Genomic DNA, 22,026 nt, shown 5'->3' with positions numbered 1-22,026 from the left:
CCGCCGTTCATTCTCTCATGCACCGTTCACTCCACCTCATACACACATGCAGTCTCTTCTGCATTCACACACACACATACGTTCTGCTTTCATGCACGCACCATTCATTCTCTCATGCTCGGTTCACTATATCTCATACACACGCATACAGTCTGCATTCACACACATACATTCTGCATTCATGCACGCACCGTTCATTCTCTCATGCACCTTTCACTCTCCCTCATACACACACGCACAGTCTCTTCTGCATTTACACACACACACACACATATATATATATATATATATATATTCTGCTTTCATGCACGCAGTGTTCATTCTCTCATGCACTGTTCACTCTCCCTCATACACACACGCAAAGTCTCTTCTGCATTCACACATATACATTCTGCTTTCATGCACGCACCGTTTATTCTCTCATGCACCGTTCACTATACCTCATACACACACGCACAGTCTCTTCTGCATTCACACATATATATTTATCTTGCTTTCATACATGCACTGTTCATTCTCTTATGCATCGTTCACTATACCTCATACACACCCACACACACACACACACACACACACACACACACACACACACACACACACACACACACACACACACACACACACACACACAGTCTCTTTGGCATTCACACACACACACACACACACACACACACATACATTCTGCTTTTATGCACGCATTCACACACACACACACACACACACACACACACACACACACACACACACACACACACATAAAAATAAACACACTCACACAAACACTTTTCTGAAGAGGTCCGAGGCCCAGTCGTTCTGGATCGCTGGTGTACCACAAATCTCTCAGTTGTCCTGACTTTGACATAATGTCCAGATTTTCGCTTCGTAACTTAGTCTGTTTCACATAAAATGGGTGTCATTCATATAACTAGTGCGCTCCCCAACATACGTTATTCAAAGGATTTGAAGTCTGAAGACTGAAATGTGTGTCATTATGTAATGCCTTCAGTACTTGGATCATCCCAGTAATTTGTCAGAAAAACAAATGTTAGGAGGAATGCACAAATAATATGGTCCAAAACATCAGAACATTCTGCGAAAATGTGGACCGTTGAGAGATATGATGTGTGCAGGCAGTTAGGGACTGAGTGCAATTGTGTTGCGTCAAAAACACATACAAAAATATAGATTTTACTAGCAAATTCTACGCTTTACAAAATCATTTGAAGATATTGCCTAAAGCAGAAAAAGGGAAAAAGTATGGAACACAGCGTGAAGCAGGGAACCCAAGCACTGATTATCTTATTCCATGGGGAAGTAAAACAGGGCTGGAATACAGGTCTGCAAGCAATTTTACAGAAACTCAATATCGGGGTGGGATTGTTAGAACGTCATGAGTGATGTCATAAAAAGGGAGGTGATTACCTAAGTGAATGACAAGATCTCAGCTTCGGTCCGAGGCAGAAATGCTGTTTTAGAAATGAGCTAGTGCCCCTTTAATGGAGTAGATCAATCATTTTATGCTGAAATATTTCAGATTCTCAGGCTACACCAAATGGCAGCCTTAAAAAAAGAAATTCCCATAGGAGTAAAGAAGACTGTCAACTTTTGACTTTCTTTGTCTAAAGGTATTTGCCAGAATTCATTGGAAGTATCTAGCATGGAAGACACTTTTGCATTAACAAGCTCAGTTGCTACATCTCCAAATATAGGTAAACATTAACCTTTCTCTCACCACTGCCATCAGTAAGCTTTTTTAAATCTACATGAATTCTCACTCAGTCATTATTTTTGATTACTGGGACCATGACAGAACACCACTCAGCTTGGCTCAGTTACACTTTTAATACTGTCATGACTTTATATTTGTTTAAATTCTTCCTCTACTCTGGACAACATAGGTAATGGTACCCTCCTAGGTGTGGTGAAGGCATATGAGACAGCATTTGGTTTTAACTTGATCTTTATTGTCTCAAAGATGAGCAGAGCAACTTCATAAAACATGTCTAGACTAACTCCATTTGTGCTACCAATTAAGCTCATTTTGCATGCCACAATTCTGCTGAGCAGAATATTTACGTACAGACCACCGAACACATAAAACCAAAACTACACCTTGTTCAACTCAGATATGAATAGAAATCTACCAGTCTGTTGAGTTTGTCTGCAGGATTACACATTTTAGTCTTGGCTTCATGCAGATAAGGTTGCTTTGAGAATCTTCTATATTCAGCACAAGAAATCACAGCAACATCTACCCTGTATCGATCTTGAAACTCACAAGAGTTCCATGTACAGAAATCTTGACTTGCCAGATTGCTTCTGTATCAGCCACAGTAATAACTGAGCTCAAGAAAAATGCTTTCTGCAAGTTATTTTGTTTTATTTATATTAATTTACTTTGTTTTACAAAAGATAGCAGAATGGTATAGTCAATTACATCTCTTACACCTTCTGCTTCTGGATGTGTGGCATACCACTGACTGATTATGCAAACAGTCACAACTTCTGCATTTAGCAGGCTTACTTTCATTCTTCTCAAACATTCACTTTGTCTGACTGAAATTATGCCTTTTATGAAACTTGCCATTAATTTTGCTTTTACTTCACTTATACGATTTGCCAAGTTTAAAATCTACATTTCACCTTTTAACTTAGCCAAATGACTTTTTCTAAAGTTATTTTCATTTTAAGCTGTAACTTTCAGGATATTTCTGCATCAGCCAGCTCATTTGAAGTTTTGTTACGATTTTCTGCCAGTGGGTATAGCCACTCTACAAATGCTTCAACACATTCACCCTTTGCATGTTTACATTTGCAGAAACATAGTTCACTCATGTATTACATTTCTTACTGGCACTAAATGTTTATAGAATTTGCTAATCACAGACATAGGTAACCATCCTGTCCCCTGTAACCACTCCATCCATATCATACAAAAGTGTGTTTTCCTAAATTTCTGCAAATTCTTTAATTTCATGGCTAAATGAAACTGAGCTAATATCTGTCTCCAAGCAGAAGGATTTTAAGAAGTTAAACACATATGGCAGATTAAACTATGTCATGGCAGAAGAAATTGTTTTGGCTGAACAGTTTAAATTAATTTCAATGACTTTGTGAAGTAAAAAAAAATGTTTTTCAGTAAAATAGTTAGACTGAACATTTGGGATCACTTGAAATGGAGTAGTGCAGTTCAGGAATCTGTGGATGTGTTTTTCAGTTTCACGTCACTTCAGCCCCTGGGGAGCTATGTGGCCCCAAAAACAGTCTGCTGACATGATAATAAGTAAACTATGGAATAAAACTTCCGACTAAAAATGCTTACAGCAAAAGCAGTATAAAATGTAACTAGTATCATACTCAAATTGAAAATTAATTGCCTAGTCTAAATTTAGCATTGCTATTTCTTAATACACAATTGCAAACATTTGTGACAGTCATTTTGGCATGATAATTTACAAAAATAGGCATCCAGCAAATAGAATGTTTTAAATCAAAGACAAAACTTTATATAGATTGTTTTACAACAAAGGCAAAACTTTATTAAAATTGCTGGAGTAAAGAATTAGCAAACCAAAAGTAAAACAGAATCCAAATTACAGAAACTGCATAAGGCATTCCCAGATGAACTGCTGTTCATCTTAACTTATAACTCTTTGGTTCATAGGTTCATACTACACAATCTACTGGAAAGATCATTAGGAGGCTAGTACATCCCCATAATGGATTGGGGGGGGGGGGGAATCATGTTGATGAACATGAAGAGCAGCGTTTTTTCTTGTCTTTTTTACTCTGTCGCCTGCTGACTACCAGCTTACCTCTTCATGTATAGCGCCTCCAGTCATTGGAAGGGGTCTGCATCCAGGCAGCCATCATGGTTATTATAGTTTTTTTCCTACTACCCATTACTGCCTGCCAGTTTGGATGAATGGAACTCCCACAAAACAGTGCTTCCTCATATATTACTGTACCCACTCTACCATGCAAACATCCTTCTTGGTATGTTCTTCTCTTATGCCATTTATTTTGCATTGCTGTATCATCTATCTTATTCTAGATGTCAGTCTTGTGGTGGTCTAAGTATCCCCTTCCCCAAAATGTGTGATCCTGCACTGACCACTAACTTTCACCCTCCTCACTTGGCTCCTCCAAGGTCCAGATAGCTAGTTGTTCCTGAATTGTCTTGGACCCACTCAGGGCTTTATCACTTTGAGCCATGCCACTACAGTCAAAAAACATTGACATAATTCATGCCAAATTATATTAATTATATTCAACACCATCATGTTCAGTGCATATCATACAACCTCAGGTACAGAAAGCTAATTAATTCTAAAAGAAGTTCAGAGTTTAAAACACATATTTAGATATGCAAGTCTTACATACTGGAAACTAAATTTACAAAAAAGGAGACAACAGTATGTTATGGATATAACGCAAAACGGAAATAAAACAATCATGTTAAAAAAACTGGATACAGGTACACAACATTTTTCATCTGCTTCTGTACATAACAGAAACAACATGTTGATTTTATTTCATAGTAGGTGTCATTGTTTACCTTATACATCTAAGCTATGGTGGCTATAAAAATTCTAGCCATTCCTAGCAAGCAAGCTTTCTAGAGGAATCCAAAGATAAAAAAATAAAGCTGTCTTGATGATTTAGTAGAGCAAAAAGCAATGGCTGTACATGCTTACTTACCCGTTGCTTTATTTTGTCTGACAGGAAGGGCTTAATTAAAGCAAAAACGGTATGGAAGATCATAGGTTCATTCAGCAGATGGATACCACGCACTTTCAGTGGGTAGGAGTCCTGTTAGCAGAAAGAAATGCGTGTTACATTATTCATATTAGACTATCTCTAAAGCAACGGATGTTTTCCAAAGTGCAATATCTTCCAGCTGTGTTAAATACTACTGTAATACTACTAATAGAGCAATACAACAGGTACAGAGAAAGAAGGAAATGAGCTAATGAACCAAGTTTTTTGGTAAAATGGTACTTGTACACCAGATCACGAATCAAAACACCCACTACATTTGCCAGCATAGTAAAACAACAAGCATAATTCTGTTTTTGGTTCCTATGACCTGTGCTTAACTACCTATCTTTCAAGATGCCACAGGACCATCCCGAAAAGAAAAAAACTAAGCAGTCAAAGTCTAGATCACAGCCATCTTGGGAAGGAAAAGACTTCAAGGGAGGTAAATTATTTCATACACTTTTGCCAACTTTCTTTTGGAAAAGAGTGGTACCACTGAAGGTTGACACAAACAGGGTAAGAGATCAAAGACAAACACTCTTCACAGAGCAGGCACATAAGAAGTATTCCTATACTCATGGAATGACAAGATGTCCTTGGGGGAAGAAAAAAAGGGCAGTGTACAACAACAAATCTCTTCGCCGGCAGCATGACAACTGATCAGCATTTCTGTCCTTGGAGCTCATCTCTGTTTCCAAGGAGAGGTTACATGGGGAAATGAGGGAGCACTTTTGTGGGCTGGCTTTGTTAGGTAACTAAGAAATCAGCTGTTTAATAGACAAAAGACAGGAATGGTGGCTAAGGCATTAGGCTGTGATGACACACACTAGCAATTCACTCCCATCAGGCACATTCACATTATGACTGACACTTAGCAAACCTCTTATCATTGCTGTCTTATCCTTTTATAGAAGGAATGTGAAAGCTTCAATGTGACCATTTACTTTTTTTTTCCAAAATGGAAAACTATATAACTTATTTGCACTCCAAGGTCCTTCTTGTTGAAGGAAATTGAAAGCTGCAGTGGGATCACCTAGTTTCCAAAAAGGTAAAGCAAAGAAAAGCAATGTAAGTAGCTAATTTGTCTGTGTCCCCCTGCCATTGTTTCCATGTATAACATATAAACTGAGTCACATGTGTAACATACTCTGTAAAAGTATATAAGCCAAGTCACATTCATAACATAACTGAATTCATTTATGCACAGAAAGTCTTGATTAAATATTGAAAGCTGTCATATTTATCAGGTGAATTTTGTATTTGAACATGCTGTCTTAACATCAGTACTGTGTACTGATTAAGACAGAGGATGGAAATAGCTGAAAAGGTGTAATGTGAGTAAAACAACTTTCATTTACAAAGCTGACATATCTGCTTTTCTTTTGCATTATTTTTACCCCCACACAGCTGACCATAATCAGACCCTGGTGCTTCTCTTCATTTCCTGGGTCTAACTACCCTTCTTGACTGCCCCAGACTTCTTTGTTTTAGGGTTGGGAATAGTAAGGAGATTAAGACACCCTGGGACAGTGACACAGTGCTGCATGGGTTACTTCCTATTTAGTCCCCACCCCAGGCATGTCCAGAGTGCATCCTGACGAATTTATGCAATGAGCACCTGTACTGAACCACATCTGACTTCCTCAAAGGGCTGACAACAGCAGGATGCCCTGCACACCTGTGGCAGCACTTCCTGCATGTTTCTCTAGTCACCACCAAGGAAACCAAACTGTCCTGTGTGCCCTGGAATCACACACCTCCATCCCCCAGGATGGGCTCATCCATCCCTCCCTGCCAATACTTCAGACTCTTGAGCTACTAATCGAGCATGGGTGACCTGGGATACAGTCAGGGTTTTATCTCTCTGTGCCACAGCACTGGCCCCAGCATATCTGTTTTTCAACAGTTCTGTGTAAATTAATAAAACTAAAACACTCTGTCATTTTGGAAATGATCAGTTCTTTGAAATTCATAAAGAAGTGTAGGACACCTGTTATACTTTGCTTTTGCTTGTTATGTCTGTGAAATGTACTATGACAGCACTTTTGCTTAGCTCATGTTAAAGATAGCACACAGTATATTTCACTGTGGTTCACTTCAATGTTATAATTACATAAGCATACATACAAAGGACAGACTAAGACAGAGTACCTCGATATTCAGTCATTACATTTAATTTAAGTTGAATGTCATTTCATATAGTAATAAAATTCTTACTGATACATAAAAATTACACAGCATGTTGAGTTACAATGCTAAATTTAAACAAGGTACTACAATGTTTAAGTATTCAGAATATTAGACTACAGAAATTTCCAAATGAAGTTATGATGACAAGTAAAAGTTAAACAATATTATGCAGCATCAAAACATGCTTTCTATAGGTGGCCACACACAGACTTCACAAAACAAGATACAACTGTAATGTCAGCTTTTTCATAAGCAGTTAACTATGGAGACTCCATCCATTCAGTTTGGTAGTACTAGTACAACCCTGATCACAAGATTAGTCATAAAAAACTTGAGAGCACTGCTCCATCATTCTTACATTTTTACTACAATTCTCAGAAAAAAAAACGTTCCTAATTAGGCACAATCCATCAGGAACAATTACATAAGAGTGACTAATAGGAACCTAATGGCAGCAGTCTGCAGTGTCCCCAAACAAGTAATCACAAGAGTGGTTGGGGTGGCAGCAAATATTTGTCATATTACAGGCAAAATTACCTCAAAATGTAACCAAAAATTAAACTACAAAATAAAGATTTTCTATTTGCTAGTTCAATTACATTTGGAACAAACAAACAATAATCATCATCATAATAATAATAATAACAATAATAATAATAATAATAATAATAATAACAACAAATGTGGCAAAGTAGTCCAGCAAAGGAACGGAGGCACCATTAAAAGAAGTCATCAGATATCAGTTGTTTAAACAGTTGAATCTTGCTCATTACCTTTGCATGAGTGGATAATGTATTTATTAGCAATTTTTTTTGTGTCTTTTGGCTTTTCCTGGTTAGGGGTCGCCACAGCGGAACTCCGGTCCGCTAATGATTGGCAGTAGATTTTTACGTGCTGGCTTGCCGGGCCTAATGCACAACCTTTAACGAAGGAACGCCCATTCATGCATGTCGCCACACAGAAGACACTCTAACTGAGAATCGAATGGGCAACGTCTAACTGTGAGGCGAAAACACTACTGCAGCACCACCACCGCAGTATTATAATTATTCTAGAATAACATGTTTTCTTTACAAAGAAAAAGATAACACACTTTCTCAAAAAAAGAAAAAAAGAAGATGCTACAAAATAACATGCACTAAAACAGACTCCAATGGCAGATAATGACTGTTTGGCCATCCTTGCTACCCACTGCCTCCATATTAGAAGTGTGTGACCTGATCCTGTGATTCACAACCCTCCAAAAAATAAGACACAATTCAAGAAAACTTCAATTGCTAAACTTCAGTGTTATATCTTTAAATATCAAGTACAAAGGTTTATTTTTTTACCATATCGTTTTGGTATAATTATGTCCTCATCAAGTAAAGTGTGTTTTTTTATCCTAAAATGTGTAGTTTTTACTTTAGTTACTCCAGTGGATCTATATTTATTAAGTTTAATAAAGATATTTCTGTTTGCTGTATGCTGAACAACTGTCCAATTACTTCCCGATTCCATGTCATCCAGCCTACCTTCTGATGGTGCAGTAGTGGGGAGAGACTGTTTGTAGTGGGTAGGCATTTTTTTTTTGTAGTATGCATCAAATATTATCACAAAGTAATCAGAATGCAGCAGAATCAGTTACTCAGAGTTATGGATCAAAAATTAAACACAGTTACATTCAAGTGGAGGGTAACAAAAACAAGCTGGAAGAGGATAAGATACTTAGTACGGTGCATTGTGTCTGGCATACAATCTAATAAATAGTTGTCTACCAACTGAGTGGTTACTTTTAGAGAGAAAACTATGGCTGTGTGAATTATTTCGGTGATAGCCCTTCTGTACAATGAGTGTGCATGTTATGCCACCAGGGGAACAGTGCTAGAAAGAAAATATTTAGAACAATCTGCTCATCTGGAAAGAAGAAGATGCAATAAAGTGACCATTCTATAGTAGATAACTGTTTACTGCAGTGTAACAGACAGCTGTTCACTAGTGAAATATCTGTGTTTTTATACTGTATGCCAAGTACAGTACAATTATCTAGGAATGTATTGTTTTATTATTTTTTAATGGCTAATCTTGTGATCAGGGTTCTGTTAGTGCTATCAGATTTAATGGATGGGGTCTTCTTAGTTAATTGCTTATAAAACGCTGTCATTACAATTTTATCTCAGGTTAAGAGTTTTATTTTTTCAAGGAGTTTGGCTGACAGAGGTGAAAAAAAAAGTTTTGACATTTAACAGTTTAAAGTGCAGATATCCTTTTATTTATTGGTTTGCTGTCTGAGTGACTTTCCTACATTTCCTATTCACTTGTACTGACATCTGCTGGACAGTACAGAAAACATACCTAACCACTTTTATATTATCAGAATACGGGGCCAAATGTCACCTCCTCATGAAATAATTGGACAGTTGTTCAGTATACAGACAACTTTATTAAACCTAATATAGTTTCATTGAAGTAATGAAAATAAAACCTGCATATTTCAGCAACAGAAAATCAAAACCCACTTTACCTTATAAATGGATGCATACAGCAAAAAGAAATGGCAGAGATAAACCTTTGCACTTGATCTTTAAGGAAGATGTCATATATATATATATATATATATATATATATATATATATATATATATATATATGTGTGTGCATATATATATATATATATATATATATATATATATATATATAGATATATATAGATATATATAGATATATATATATTTTGGTGTACTATCAAAACTTCGCAACACACTTGTGCGAGTGATTGCTTACCCGAAAAAACCCCATCAAAACACAAGTGAGCTAAACATACTTCATCTAACACAGTATAACTCAAAAAAACATTAAAGGGACAATCCCAGCGTCTAAAATTCTGACCTTAAGAAACTTGTCCTGATACCTCCCAGTTGTCACCACCCACTTACCAGATCATCATCAGCCGTACTCCTAGTTTCAGTTTACTTTATACAGCCCTGTTTTTATTCCCTGTGGTGAACATAAAAGTAATGCTTTTCAGCTTTTCCCGGTTAGGGGTCGCCACAGCGGATCACTGGTCCGCAGATTGACTGACAGTGGTGTTTTTACGGTGTTGAGTTGCCAGCCTGGCATCCAGCCTTTACAGAAGGCACACACATACACACACACACCTACCTGCACGTCTGTCAACCACAGGGAGGATATGCAGACTGTGCACAGAAGGAGCTCCAGACGAGAACTGAAATGGAGAACCTCTTGCTGTGAGGTGAAAAGGCTAACTTCTGCACCACTGCAGCTGACATCTGGTGAACTTAATTAACAATATTCAGTTCCTGACAAAGGTTTCAGTTCCCAGTCACTGGAAAACAATAACGTTATAACATGTTAAGTGTGTTTGTGGTGGTGGGTGGTTAGGCAAGACTCTCAGTGTTTACTTTTTATGAACTTGTCAAAAAGCATGTCTTAGTTGTGCACCTCTTTATTTCCTTTATTCTGCACAGTGTAACTGCAGTATAGTCAAAAGGGTACAGTTTAGTGAATTCATACTAAATCTTAGTGATCTATTGACGTATTTCCCTTATTCCATATTAAAGCAATCTCGGAATTAGCATGAATAACTATCACAGGTTGTCGTACTGTACAGCTCCTACTGTGACAGCACGTTTTGGACTTCATTGTTTAAAATGAATCTATTGCTTGTGTCACACACATGTTTTTTTTACAGCACATCAGAAAACCATTACACTTGGCTGGTATTCAGAGATCAAAAAACAAAACATGAAAAAAAAGAAGACTGCTTCTACTACTGTTCAAAACTTGCATCATTCTGATGCCTTCTACACAGCAAGTGGCAGTCATGCATGGCATCACAGCACTTGGCTAGCACTCAGAAATCCACGCAAAATAAAATATGAAATGAAATGTACAGAAGGCTCTTTTAAGTAATATATTACCTTTGCATTGCTTCTATGCTTTTCTGCAAGAGTAGCAAGTGAGGTGATACATTTTCTGAAAGGCTGCTTTTCTCTGAGGATAAAAAGCACAGACGAAACTAATGAATGACTCAATGAGAGCTGTTGTGCAATTTTTAGATGGAATTTGACTAGGACCACTGAAACTTCCTGTAAGCACCCCTCCTCTAACCTCTGCAGCCAAAGCTGGGACATGCTAAGAAAGCCAGACTGAAAATGTAAACAAAGACCAGAATCAAAACAAAAAATCTCTGGGACTGTCCCTTTAAGAAAAATTTTTTTTACATGGGTGAAGCCCCCTTGCACCCCCAACACCCACCTAAATTACGTTTGAAAATTCTAAGGTCTCCCTGCAATGGAAAAAGGCAAAACACACTAAAAGTGCATCACCAGCTAGCACAATTCAACACACTGTGATTAAATAAACAGCAATATTACATATAAATCTATAAGAAAGCTAATACCACTAACTAAAAATCATGAACTTTCCTTATCAGGGTTATAACTGGTAAATATACTGGAGAATATCATTAGATCAACTGTGAGTAGGTCACTGTTTTAGACGACTTGTAATCATCATCATCATCTTCTTTTGGCTGTTCCCGTTAGGGGTCGTCACAGTGGATCATCTGTTTCCATTTCTTCTTGTCCTCTGCATCATGCTCTTTCACACCAACCGCCTGCATGTCCTCTCTCACCACATCCATAAACCTCATCTTAGGCCTTCCTCTTTTCCTCTTACCTGGCAGCTCCATCCTTAGCATCCTTTTCCCAATATACCCAGCATCCCTCCTCAGCACATGTCTAAACCAACGCAATCTTGCCTCTCTTGCTTTGTCTCCAAACTGTCCAACCTGAGCTGACCCTCTAATATACTGATTCCTAATCCTGTCCATCCTAGTCACACCCAGTGCAAATCTTAACATCTTTAACTCTGCCACATCCAGCTCTGACTCCTGCCTTTTCGACAATGCTACCGTCTCCAACCCATATAACATAGCTGGTCTCACTACCCTCTTGTAGACCTTTCCTTTCACTCTTATTGGTACCCGTCTGTCACACATCACTCCTGACACTCTTCTCCACCCATTCCACCCTGCCTGTACTCTTTTCTTCACCTCTCTTCCACACTCACCATTACTCTGAACTGTTGATCCCAAGTACTTAAACTCATCCACCTTTACCAGCTCTACTCCCTGCATCCTCACCATTCCTCTACCCTCCCTCTCATTTACACACATATATTCTGTTTTAGCCCTGCTGACCTTCATTCCTCTCCTCTCTAAAGCATATCTCCACCTCTCCAGGGTCTCCTCAACCTGGTCCCTACTCTCACTACATATCACAATGTCATCTGCAAACATCATAGTCCACGAGGCCTCCTGTCTAATCTCATCTGTCAACCTGTCCATCACCACTGCAAATAAGAAAGGGCTCAGAGCTGATCCTTGATGTAATCCATCCACCTTAAACGTATCTGTCACTTCCACCGCAGTCCTCACCAATATCACACTACCCTTGTACATATCCTGTACCACTCTTACATACTTCTCTGCCACTCCCGACCTCCTCATACAATACCACAACTCCTCTCTAGGTACCCTGTCATATGCTTTCTCTAAGTCCACAAAGACACAATGCAACTCCTTCTGACCTTCTCTGTATTTCTCCAACAACACTCTCAGAGCAAATATTGCATCTGTAGTGCTCTTTCCTGGCATGAAACCATACTGCTGATCACTAATCATCACCTCCCTTCTTAACCTAGCTTCCACTACTCTTTCCCATAACTTCAAGCTTTGACTGATCAGTTTTATCCCTCTGTAGTTACTGCAGCTCTGCACATCACCCTTATTCTTAAAGATAGGTACCAAAACACTTTTTCTCCACTCCTCATGCATCCTCTGACTTTCCAAAATTTCATTAAATTTTAGACCACTTGTAATAATATATATATATATATATATATATATATATATATATATATATATATAAGTATATAGGTCTACTTCATTTCATCGAAAGACCATTTGACTTAAACTCATTTGACTTGAAATTTCATTTGATCGAAAACCAGTATTCAAGGCAAATAACAGGGATTTGTCCCCCTCCCCAGTGTCGTGCGACCCTGGAGTTGGTATATATAGTTAGGGGAGGTGGGGGGGCAAAGCCCCCCCATATTGGGGGTATGTGGGCCAAAGCCCCCCAACTAGTTTCCTTTAAAAGAAGAAAATAAAACAAAAAGTACAGATTTTAAATGAAAATACCCCCCAATACACCCCCCATATGTATATATATATATATATATATATATATATATATATATATATATATATATATATATATATATGGGTCTACCTGACATTGCTGACACTCCAGAATGCTGACAACCATATGTCCGATACCATATGATTGACATTCGGAATGCTGACAATGCGGAATCGGCATCTCTCTATAGTGCGGAATGGAAAGATTTCCATTCCTGCACTGTAGTGCGATCTCAGATTTGGTATATTAAAGTTACGAGGGGTGTGGGGGCAGAGCCCTCCATGGAGTTTGCAGGGGGGCAGAGCCCCCCTGCTAGCAGTCGAAAGGAAATTTTATTTTCCTTTTACATGGTCTACTTACAATGTCGAGATTTTGGATGTCGGTCATATGGTGTCGGCCATATGGTTGTCGGCATTCAGAAATTTTGGCATTGTGAAGTAGATCTGTATATATATATATATATATATATATTTGCAGTGGATATAAAAAGTGTACATACCCCTGTTAAAATGGCAGGTTTTTGTGATATAAAAAAATGAGACCACAGTAAATCGTTTTAAAACATTTCCTACCTATAATGTTACCTGTAACCTGTACAATTCAATTGAAAAACAAACAAATCTGTTAGGGGAAAATATATAAAAAAAAAAAAAATGTACAATTAGGCTGATTGCATAAGTGTGCACACCCTTAAACTAATACTTTGTTGAAGCACCTTTTGATTTAATTACAGCATTCAGTCTTCTTTGGTAGGAGTTTAGCAGCATGGCACATCTTGACTTAACAATATTTGCCCACTCTTCCTTGCAAAAGTGCTCCAAATCTGTCAGATTGCAAGGGCATCTCTTGTGCACAGCCCTCTTCAGGTCACCCCACAGATTTTCTATTGGATTTAGGTCTGGGTTCTGGCTGGGTCATTCCAAAACTTTAAATTTCTTCTGGTGAAGCCATTCTTTTGTTGATTTGGATGTATGCTTGGGGTCATTGTCATGTTGAAAGGTGAAATTCCTCTTCATCTTCAGCTTTCTAGCAGATGCCTGAAGGTTTTGGGCCAAAAGTGACTGGTATTTGGAACTGTTCATAATTCCCTCCACCTTGACTAAAGCCCCAGTTCCAGCTGAAGAAAAGCAACCACAAAGTATGATACTGCCACCGCCATGCTTCACCGTGGGGATGGTGTTCTTTTGGTGATGCAAAGTGTTGTTTTTGCACCAAACGTACCTTTTAGAATTGTGGCCAAAAAGTTCAACCTTGGTCTGATCAGACCATAACACATTTTCCCGCATGGTTTTGGGAGACTTGATGTATTGTTTTGCAAATTTTAGCTGGGCCTGAATGTTTTCTGTGTAAGAAAAGGCTTCCATCTTGCAACCCTACCCTATAGCTCAGACATATGAAGAATACGGGAGATTGTTGTTACATGTAGTACACAACCAGTACTTGCCAGAAATTCCTGCAGCTCCTTTAGTGTTGCTGTAGGTCTCTTGGAAGCCTCCCTGACCAATTTTCATCTTGTCTTTTCATCAATTTTGGAGGGATGTCCAGTTTTTTGCAATGTCACTGTTGTCCCATATTTTCTCCACTTTTTGATGACTATCTTCACTGCTGTGGACATTTTTTGTACCCTTCTACTGTCTGATACCTTTCAACAATGAGATCCCTTCGATGCTTTGTAAGCTGTCTGCGAACCATGGCTTTTGCTGCAGCAGGCAACTAAGTAAATGTCAGGAAAATCCTACTAGGACAGCTGAACTTTATTTGGGGTTAATCACAGTCTCTTTAATTGATGGTAGGTGTGTACCCAAGAAGACTGACTGCTGTAATTAAATCAAAAAGTGTTTCAACAAAATATTAGTTTAAGGGTGTGCACACTTATGTAACCAGCTTATTGTATGTTTTTTATTTTTTATATTTTTCCCCAACAGATTTATTTTTCAGTTAAATTGTACATGTTATAGGTCACATTAAAGGTAGGAAAAGTTTTGAAATTATTTATTGTGGTCTCATTTTTTTAATATCACAAAAACCTGGCATTTTAACAGGGGTGTATAAACTTTTTATATCCACTGTATATCTGTATATAAAGATATATCTACTTAAAGAAGTTACGTACTCACCATAACGTTTCATCTGTGATGTTAATCTTCATTCATACTTGACCTTTGGGTACTCGGTTCCAATCTTCTGAACCAGCTCGGCCATTATACAGCTTGCGCCAGCCAAAAACTCTCGAGCTAAGACTCTATCCACAATACCCCTCTCCATATTACATCAGATCAAGTTTGCAGCCACACAGTAAGACAGGAATTTGTAACAATAAAAAGCCATATCCAAGGTCAAACCTAACGAGTTTCCCGGACAAAAGTCCAATCCTCCATGAAGTCTGCAGGAGGGGGAAGGAGTGTGAGGTGTCAAGGATGAATGAAGATGGAACATTATGGTGAGTACATACATAACTTCTTTATCTGATGTTGTCAATCTTCATTCATCCTTGACCTTTGGGACAGAGTCCCCAGCTACTTTAGGTCCCAAGTGGCCTTAAGGAAGGATATTCCTGAGACCCATAGAGCCAAAGGATGCCCTTCCCCTGAGACCATATCCAGTTTGTAATGAGTGATAAAGGTATATGGAGTAGCCCATGTTGCAGCTGTGAATATTTCATCCATGAAAGCTTTGGGGTGGAAAACAGCTGATGCGGCTATTGACCTGGTGGAATGCGCTCTCACAGGCACAGGTAATTTGAGGTTGTTGTGACTGTAAATAAAGGTAACACAATCTCTTAGCCATTTAGACAAAGTAAATTTTGATACAGATTTTCCCAGGGTTGGACTGGAAAAGGATACAAATAACTGGTCCTGTTTTCTAGAGTCTATAGTCCTGCTGAGATAAAATCACAATTGTCTGTGAACATCCAGCAAATGTAAGCAGTATTCATATTTGTTCGAAAAACTGGGGAAGTAAATGGGCAAATCAATAGTTTGATTAATACTGGATTCTGAGACCACCTTAGGAAGAAAGGAAGGGTTGGATCTTAGTGAAACTCTATCCTTATGAAAAAGCAGATATGAGGGTTTTAAACATAATCTTGAATTTCAGAAACTCTTCTGGCAGAAGTAATTGCTATTAGAAAAAGAGTTTTCCTTGAGAGAAATTTTAGGTGGCAAGTCACTGCTTGTTCAACGGGGGGAAGCACTACAGACTGTAAGACCAAAGTCAGATCCCATGGAGTTATAGGATCTTTAAACGTAGGTGTTAATCGCAAGACCCCTTTAATGAACACTTTGCATAAATGGTGGGAAATTAATGAATGGACCTCAAAGCCATTGTGGAAGTTAGAAATGGCCACTAATTGAACTTTGATTGCAGAAGCAGAAGCTCCTTGATCAAAAAGGGTGGCTAAGAATTCCAAAACTTTCTCGACTGGTGCCGAGAAGGGATTGAGGTCATTATCACAGGCCCAGGTTGAAAATCTCTTCCATTTGCTAAAGTAGAGTTTCAAAGCCAGTAGAATGTTTTGAACTGGGGAAGGTAAGTTATTCTGCCTGGTGACTAATGGATTTGGAGGAACCAAGTTGTAAGCTTGAAATTCTGAAGGTTGGGGTGCACTAGTCCTTGCGGATGAGATAGCAGGTCTGGAACTGGGTCCAGAATCCATGGACGGTGAATTAGATGAGGCCACAGGAAGGGGAACCAGACTTGTCATGGCCAGAAGGGTGCAATGAGGATCACTTTGCTTCTCAACCTGTGAGCTTTCTTCAAAAAGAGGGGAATGGGAGGGGAAGGGGGGAAAGAGTAGAGAAGACCCGGGGGTCAATTGAGAAGAAGCGCATCTCTCAGGGACTTCCCCTGAGGGGGAATTAGGGTAAAGTATCTGCCTGCATTTGTTGTTCATGGTTGATTCAAAGAGGTCGTGGCAAGGCTGACTCCAGCAACAAAAAATTTCCTTCATCACTCTGGGATTGAGAGACCACTCGTGAAGCAGGAAAATGCATCTGCTCAATTTGTCTGCTATCACACTGGAGATCCCCAGGATGTGCATTGCTATTAGGAAGCAGTTAGAGGATATCACCCATTGCCACACTCTGACTGCTTCCCGACACAGGGGATAAGACTTGGTTCCACCCTGTTTGTTGATGTACCATACCACTGAAAAGTTGACTGACTGAAATGCAATTGTTCCTAGAGGGAGGAAGATTGAAAGGCTTGCAATGCTAAGAGCACTGCCCTCAATTCTAGGACATTGAAATGCAGATTGGCCTCTATCGGGGACCAAGTGCCTTGGATTGCTCTTCCCAGATACTGCCCCCCCCCCCACCCCATTTGGGAGCTATTTGTGCTCACAATGGCCTTGGGTTGAGGGGGAACAAAGGGATGACCTAAAAGAATTTCCTCTGATTCCATCCACCAGGATAAGTCTTTCTTGCAGCGACTGGTGATTAGAATTGGGTACGTCATTGGATGAGTTAGGATGGACCAATGGGAAGCCAAGAGCCATTGAAGTAGCCTCATGTGAAATCTTGATAGAGATACGATGAAAGTAATGGTCACTGCCATGGACCCTAAAATTTGGAAGACTAGAAGAACGGGAAGTTCGTCTCTGGAGAGAATGGCTTGTACTTGGGATTTTATCTTCTGCAGTCTGTGAAGAGGAAGGGAAGTTACAGAGATTGTATTCAGATGGGCTTCTATGAACTCTAGCTTTTGAGTGGGATTTTTCTTGATTCACTGTAATTCCCAGAGAAGTGAACAAGTGCAGAATGAATTTTGAGGCCTGCAGCAGTAGATGCCTGGTGAGCGGTGATGAGCCAGTCATCTAGATAAGGAAACACCTGGAATCCATGCATTCTCAAATGAACTGCAACTGCCACCATGCACTTGGTGAACACCCTGGGGCTGTGGTGAGACCAAAGGGCAGCACTCTGAACTGGAAATGACAAGCTTTCTGTCTGACTTAGAAACATTATACATTGGGTACCTCAGGTTCAATCTTAGGACTCCTCTTATTTTCTATCTTTATCAATGACCTAATAAGCAATCTCTCTGATCTCATCATGGTTACAGGAAAACTCCACCTTCTCCTACAGTTTAACTCAACTCTTAGGTGGCTTTTCTCCCTACAATATGGTTCTAGTATTGTGTAGGTACCAGAAACTTGCTTGCACATTATAAATCTTTCATTTCCTTGTCTTGGAATCAAAGGAAGGGGAAGACCATCCACTTTTTTTTAAGCTTAACTTGTCACATCATTTGCAGAAGAATTTGTCTACATCTGCATGACATACCACAGACACAGAGAAATTTGTAGTAGGGTACTGCTGATAATCTTATATGGGTAATTTAGTCCTGCTGATATCAGGAGCTCAGCAGCTACTGTAAAAAAACAGAGAAATGTGAAACTGATTTCCACTGTCTTTACTGCAGAGAACAGCTGCTTCTAATGTAACCACGCCTTTCAGAGAAAAACAGAGCAATTAGATTAGTCAGTGGTTCAAAGGCAGTTGTCATAACACCTCTTGTGACAAATTTACATAAGCAGCATCACAGTACTGAAATGCAAAACTTTAAACTTTAAATGTTTGTTGTTTACACTACTATAACATTTTAAGATGAATTAAATATAGCAAAAAAGATGCCTGTGACATCTAGAGAAAAGTCAGAAAATATTTGTTGTTTTAATTCTTATAAAGTAGCAACACATTTACCAAAGTATGGGGGCAAGGGACTGTCAATTCATCTTGGACTATGAAAACATACTTTGAACAAAGGCCTGCAATTTAGCTACTTTTTTGGTTGAAGCTGTACAACTCCACAGTACACTGTAAAACTACCTCTGAGAAACACAAAAAATGAGGGACGTTCAAGAAATAAAAGAAGTAGTCTCCTGTTACAGCTGTCTGCATCCTATGGGGGGGGGGGGGCGGTGGTGTGAAGCTACTTATACCCTCCCCTTAGGAGGTTGTAGTCAGCTTTTGAGAAGTTTTTTAGCTTGATTACGACTGGGAGGGTGAGAGAGAAACTTTGAATGAGACTGACCAATGGTCTGATCTCACCAGGGAAGAACATACTATGGGAGTGGTGCAGCGGTCACCCATGCTGGTAACAACCAAATCCAGAATGTTATCTCCCCTTGTGGGGGATGAGACCAGCTGGTCTAGTGCGATAGAAGTGATGAAGTCAAGGAATCGTTGGGTAAGTGCATTAGTGCTGGAATAGTTCACTCAGTCTGTGGTGGGGTAGTTGAAGTCATCAAGGATCAGGGTGTTAGGGGGTACCTTGATGGAGTCAAGTAGATCCAGGTAAGAGGAGTGGGTGTCCCTGAGTCTTGGAGGGGGGTCTACAGCTGGCTATAACTTGGATGGGTGTCTTACCAACTGCACTCTCCACAGCCCTGAACCAAGTTTCCATGACTGCACAGACATCGGCATCTTCCAGTGCAAGGAGAGCCTCCAGTGAGAGCATTTTCAGGTTAAGGCTCTTAGCATTAAACCACATGACCTTCAAATTGCTTTTTGACAGATTTTTTTATGTTGGAAGATTCGTCTTTGGATTATTTCCTAAAAAAGGCACAATGGGGGAGGCAAGAGCCTTGGCCAGGATCCGGAATCCCAGTGGTGACAGATGGAGACCATCACTGGCAAAGCATAGAGGCCTTTCAGCCATGTCATCTCAGGCAGGCAGATACTGAATCCCCTTGGAATGACACCCAGAAACAAAGCCAATTGTTGAAGTCGATTATTTCTTGGTGGTATTGTGGTGTCATTCTTGGCGAAGGTAGGTTGCTGCTTAGGGCTAGGGCCATAGCTGCCTGGGACACACACTCTGAGAGCTCAATCATGTCTCTCTTCATATACTCCAGGAACGTACGTCTCAAGTAATTCACGCCAACATGGACAATGACAGAGTCATACTTGTACTTGTTGTGGACAGACATAAGTGCATATGTGACATGGTGGATTCTGGCACCAGACAGACAACTGACCGTGACCTTCTCCTTGTTGAGCCTGGTGAAGGGTACATAATTTTGAAAAACATCTAGGGAAACTCCATCATAAAGTAATAAATATCTAAACAAACACACAAATTAATAACTAATTAAAAATAAAATAAAAACAAAACAATAAAAATACACCGAAATTCCAATAAAATAAATAAAGGAAAAGAAAAGTATAAGGGGACCTTTTCCAATAATTTCAAGCCACTAAAGGGACTTCACTTCTAAAGCCAGTCAGAAAGCCCTAGATAAACCCCTGACCAGATTGCATTATTAAAACTCTAATCTGAACCTATTCCACCTAATCTTAAGCCTACTGATTCTACTTAAAAGTATTTGAAGATCAGAAGAGGAGGGAAGATGGGAAAAAAATAGAATACAAAACTACTTACTAAAAGCTAATATTAACTTTAATAAAATTAAAAAAACAAAAACTCTAGCATACTAACCTGTAGAGCCCTTACTAAGAGTGGCTATGACATGCCAACTCTTCTAAATACTACAGACATGCCCACAAACCCATAAAAATGACACAGCAAATACCTAATTAAATAAACAAACAAACTAATCTCTATTACTACATCTCTCCCTTTACAAATTTTAACTGCTGCACTACTAAATCTCCTTAAAAAAGTATACTAGTACAATATTACAACCCACTGGACTCAAAGGAAAACTATATCATATACAAAAAGACACAAAGAACAAATATGACTAAAAGTAATAAGACATGATTGAGCTCTCAGAGTGTGTGTCCCCATATGGGAGTCTGTGGAGAAATAAATGAAATATCTGATTTGCTTGGGTACAGAAATTCATTTAATCATGGCTTTGCCATTTATCATATTTTGAAGGAGTTATTTTCCAAACACTAGAGATCTCAGAGCTCTATATACACACATACATATATTTATATGTGTTTATATGCATGTGTGTGTGTGTGTGTGTGTGTGTGTGTGTGTGTATGTATATATGTGTGTGTGTATGTATATATGTGTGTGTGTGTGTGGGTTTGTGTAGATAGATACAAAATGCACATACTGTGTGTGCAGGTATGTATATATATATATATATATATATATATATATATATATATATATATATATATATATATATATATATATATATATATAGACAAATGCCCATAATATGGTCAATAATCAATTGCTTTCACACTAGATTTTCTATCTACATACCAATATAAAAATTTACTTTGGTTACACATCCGATGTGTGTGATAAAATGAAAGAATTCATGGACAAAATAAATGTATTTTTGCTTGTTTCACACTAATACATGCAAGCATCCCCACACACACAGATTCAAAACCCAAACTCTTCCTAACAAGCCACATTTATAAGTAGTTGCTTTGTCAGTCAGACTGCCTCCATAAGCACAAAACATAACTACTTTCTAAGTGAGTGACCAACTGCTGTTTTATTCTAATCAAGTAAAAAAAATCTAGCTACAGTGATGTACTCTACTTGTTTTAATCAAGCACATACACACTCTCTCGGAGAATTCATTAAATTGCCTAGTGAGATCCTTATGGACCTGTTCACATGATGTAGTATTTTGCAATTCAGAGACATATTAGCCACAATGAGAAAAGACGTCATTATTGTCTAATTTGCATGTTTCTGAATTGCGGTTAACTACTGCAATGTGCAGATCGTTACTGGTATGCCCATAGTGGTAGTTTACTGCTGCAGCCACATCTGTAGGCATTGGCATCCCCCCAGTCACTCCCCCCCCCCACACACACACACACACACAAGTACACATTCCAACTAAATCCACATATGCAGAGGCCCTTAACTGTAACCTGCCCAAGCAACAAGGACCTCCGAAGCTGAGACGCAAACAAACACCAATCAAA

The 22,026-nt window shown here is 38.9% G+C and overlaps 1 protein-coding gene across 1 annotated transcript in view; it reads right to left on the bottom strand.

Moving 5' to 3' along the window:
- TTPA (alpha tocopherol transfer protein) overlaps positions 1 to 22,026 on the bottom strand; it is a 1,432,408-nt gene that overhangs the window by 81,021 nt on the left and 1,329,361 nt on the right. The window contains exon 4 of the mRNA XM_044067725.1: positions 4,702 to 4,812. Within this exon, the coding sequence (XP_043923660.1) occupies positions 4,702 to 4,812 (111 nt within the window). The remainder of the gene's footprint in view (positions 1 to 4,701; positions 4,813 to 22,026) is intronic.

Source organism: Protopterus annectens, chromosome 1.part0 (assembly GCF_019279795.1).
Source record: "Protopterus annectens isolate FY-2018-M chromosome 1.part0, PAN1.0, whole genome shotgun sequence".
Lineage (NCBI taxonomy): Eukaryota > Metazoa > Chordata > Ceratodontiformes > Protopteridae > Protopterus > Protopterus annectens.
The sequence above is the reverse complement of the archived record's forward strand: the minus strand, read 5'-3'. Positions and strand labels throughout refer to the sequence as shown.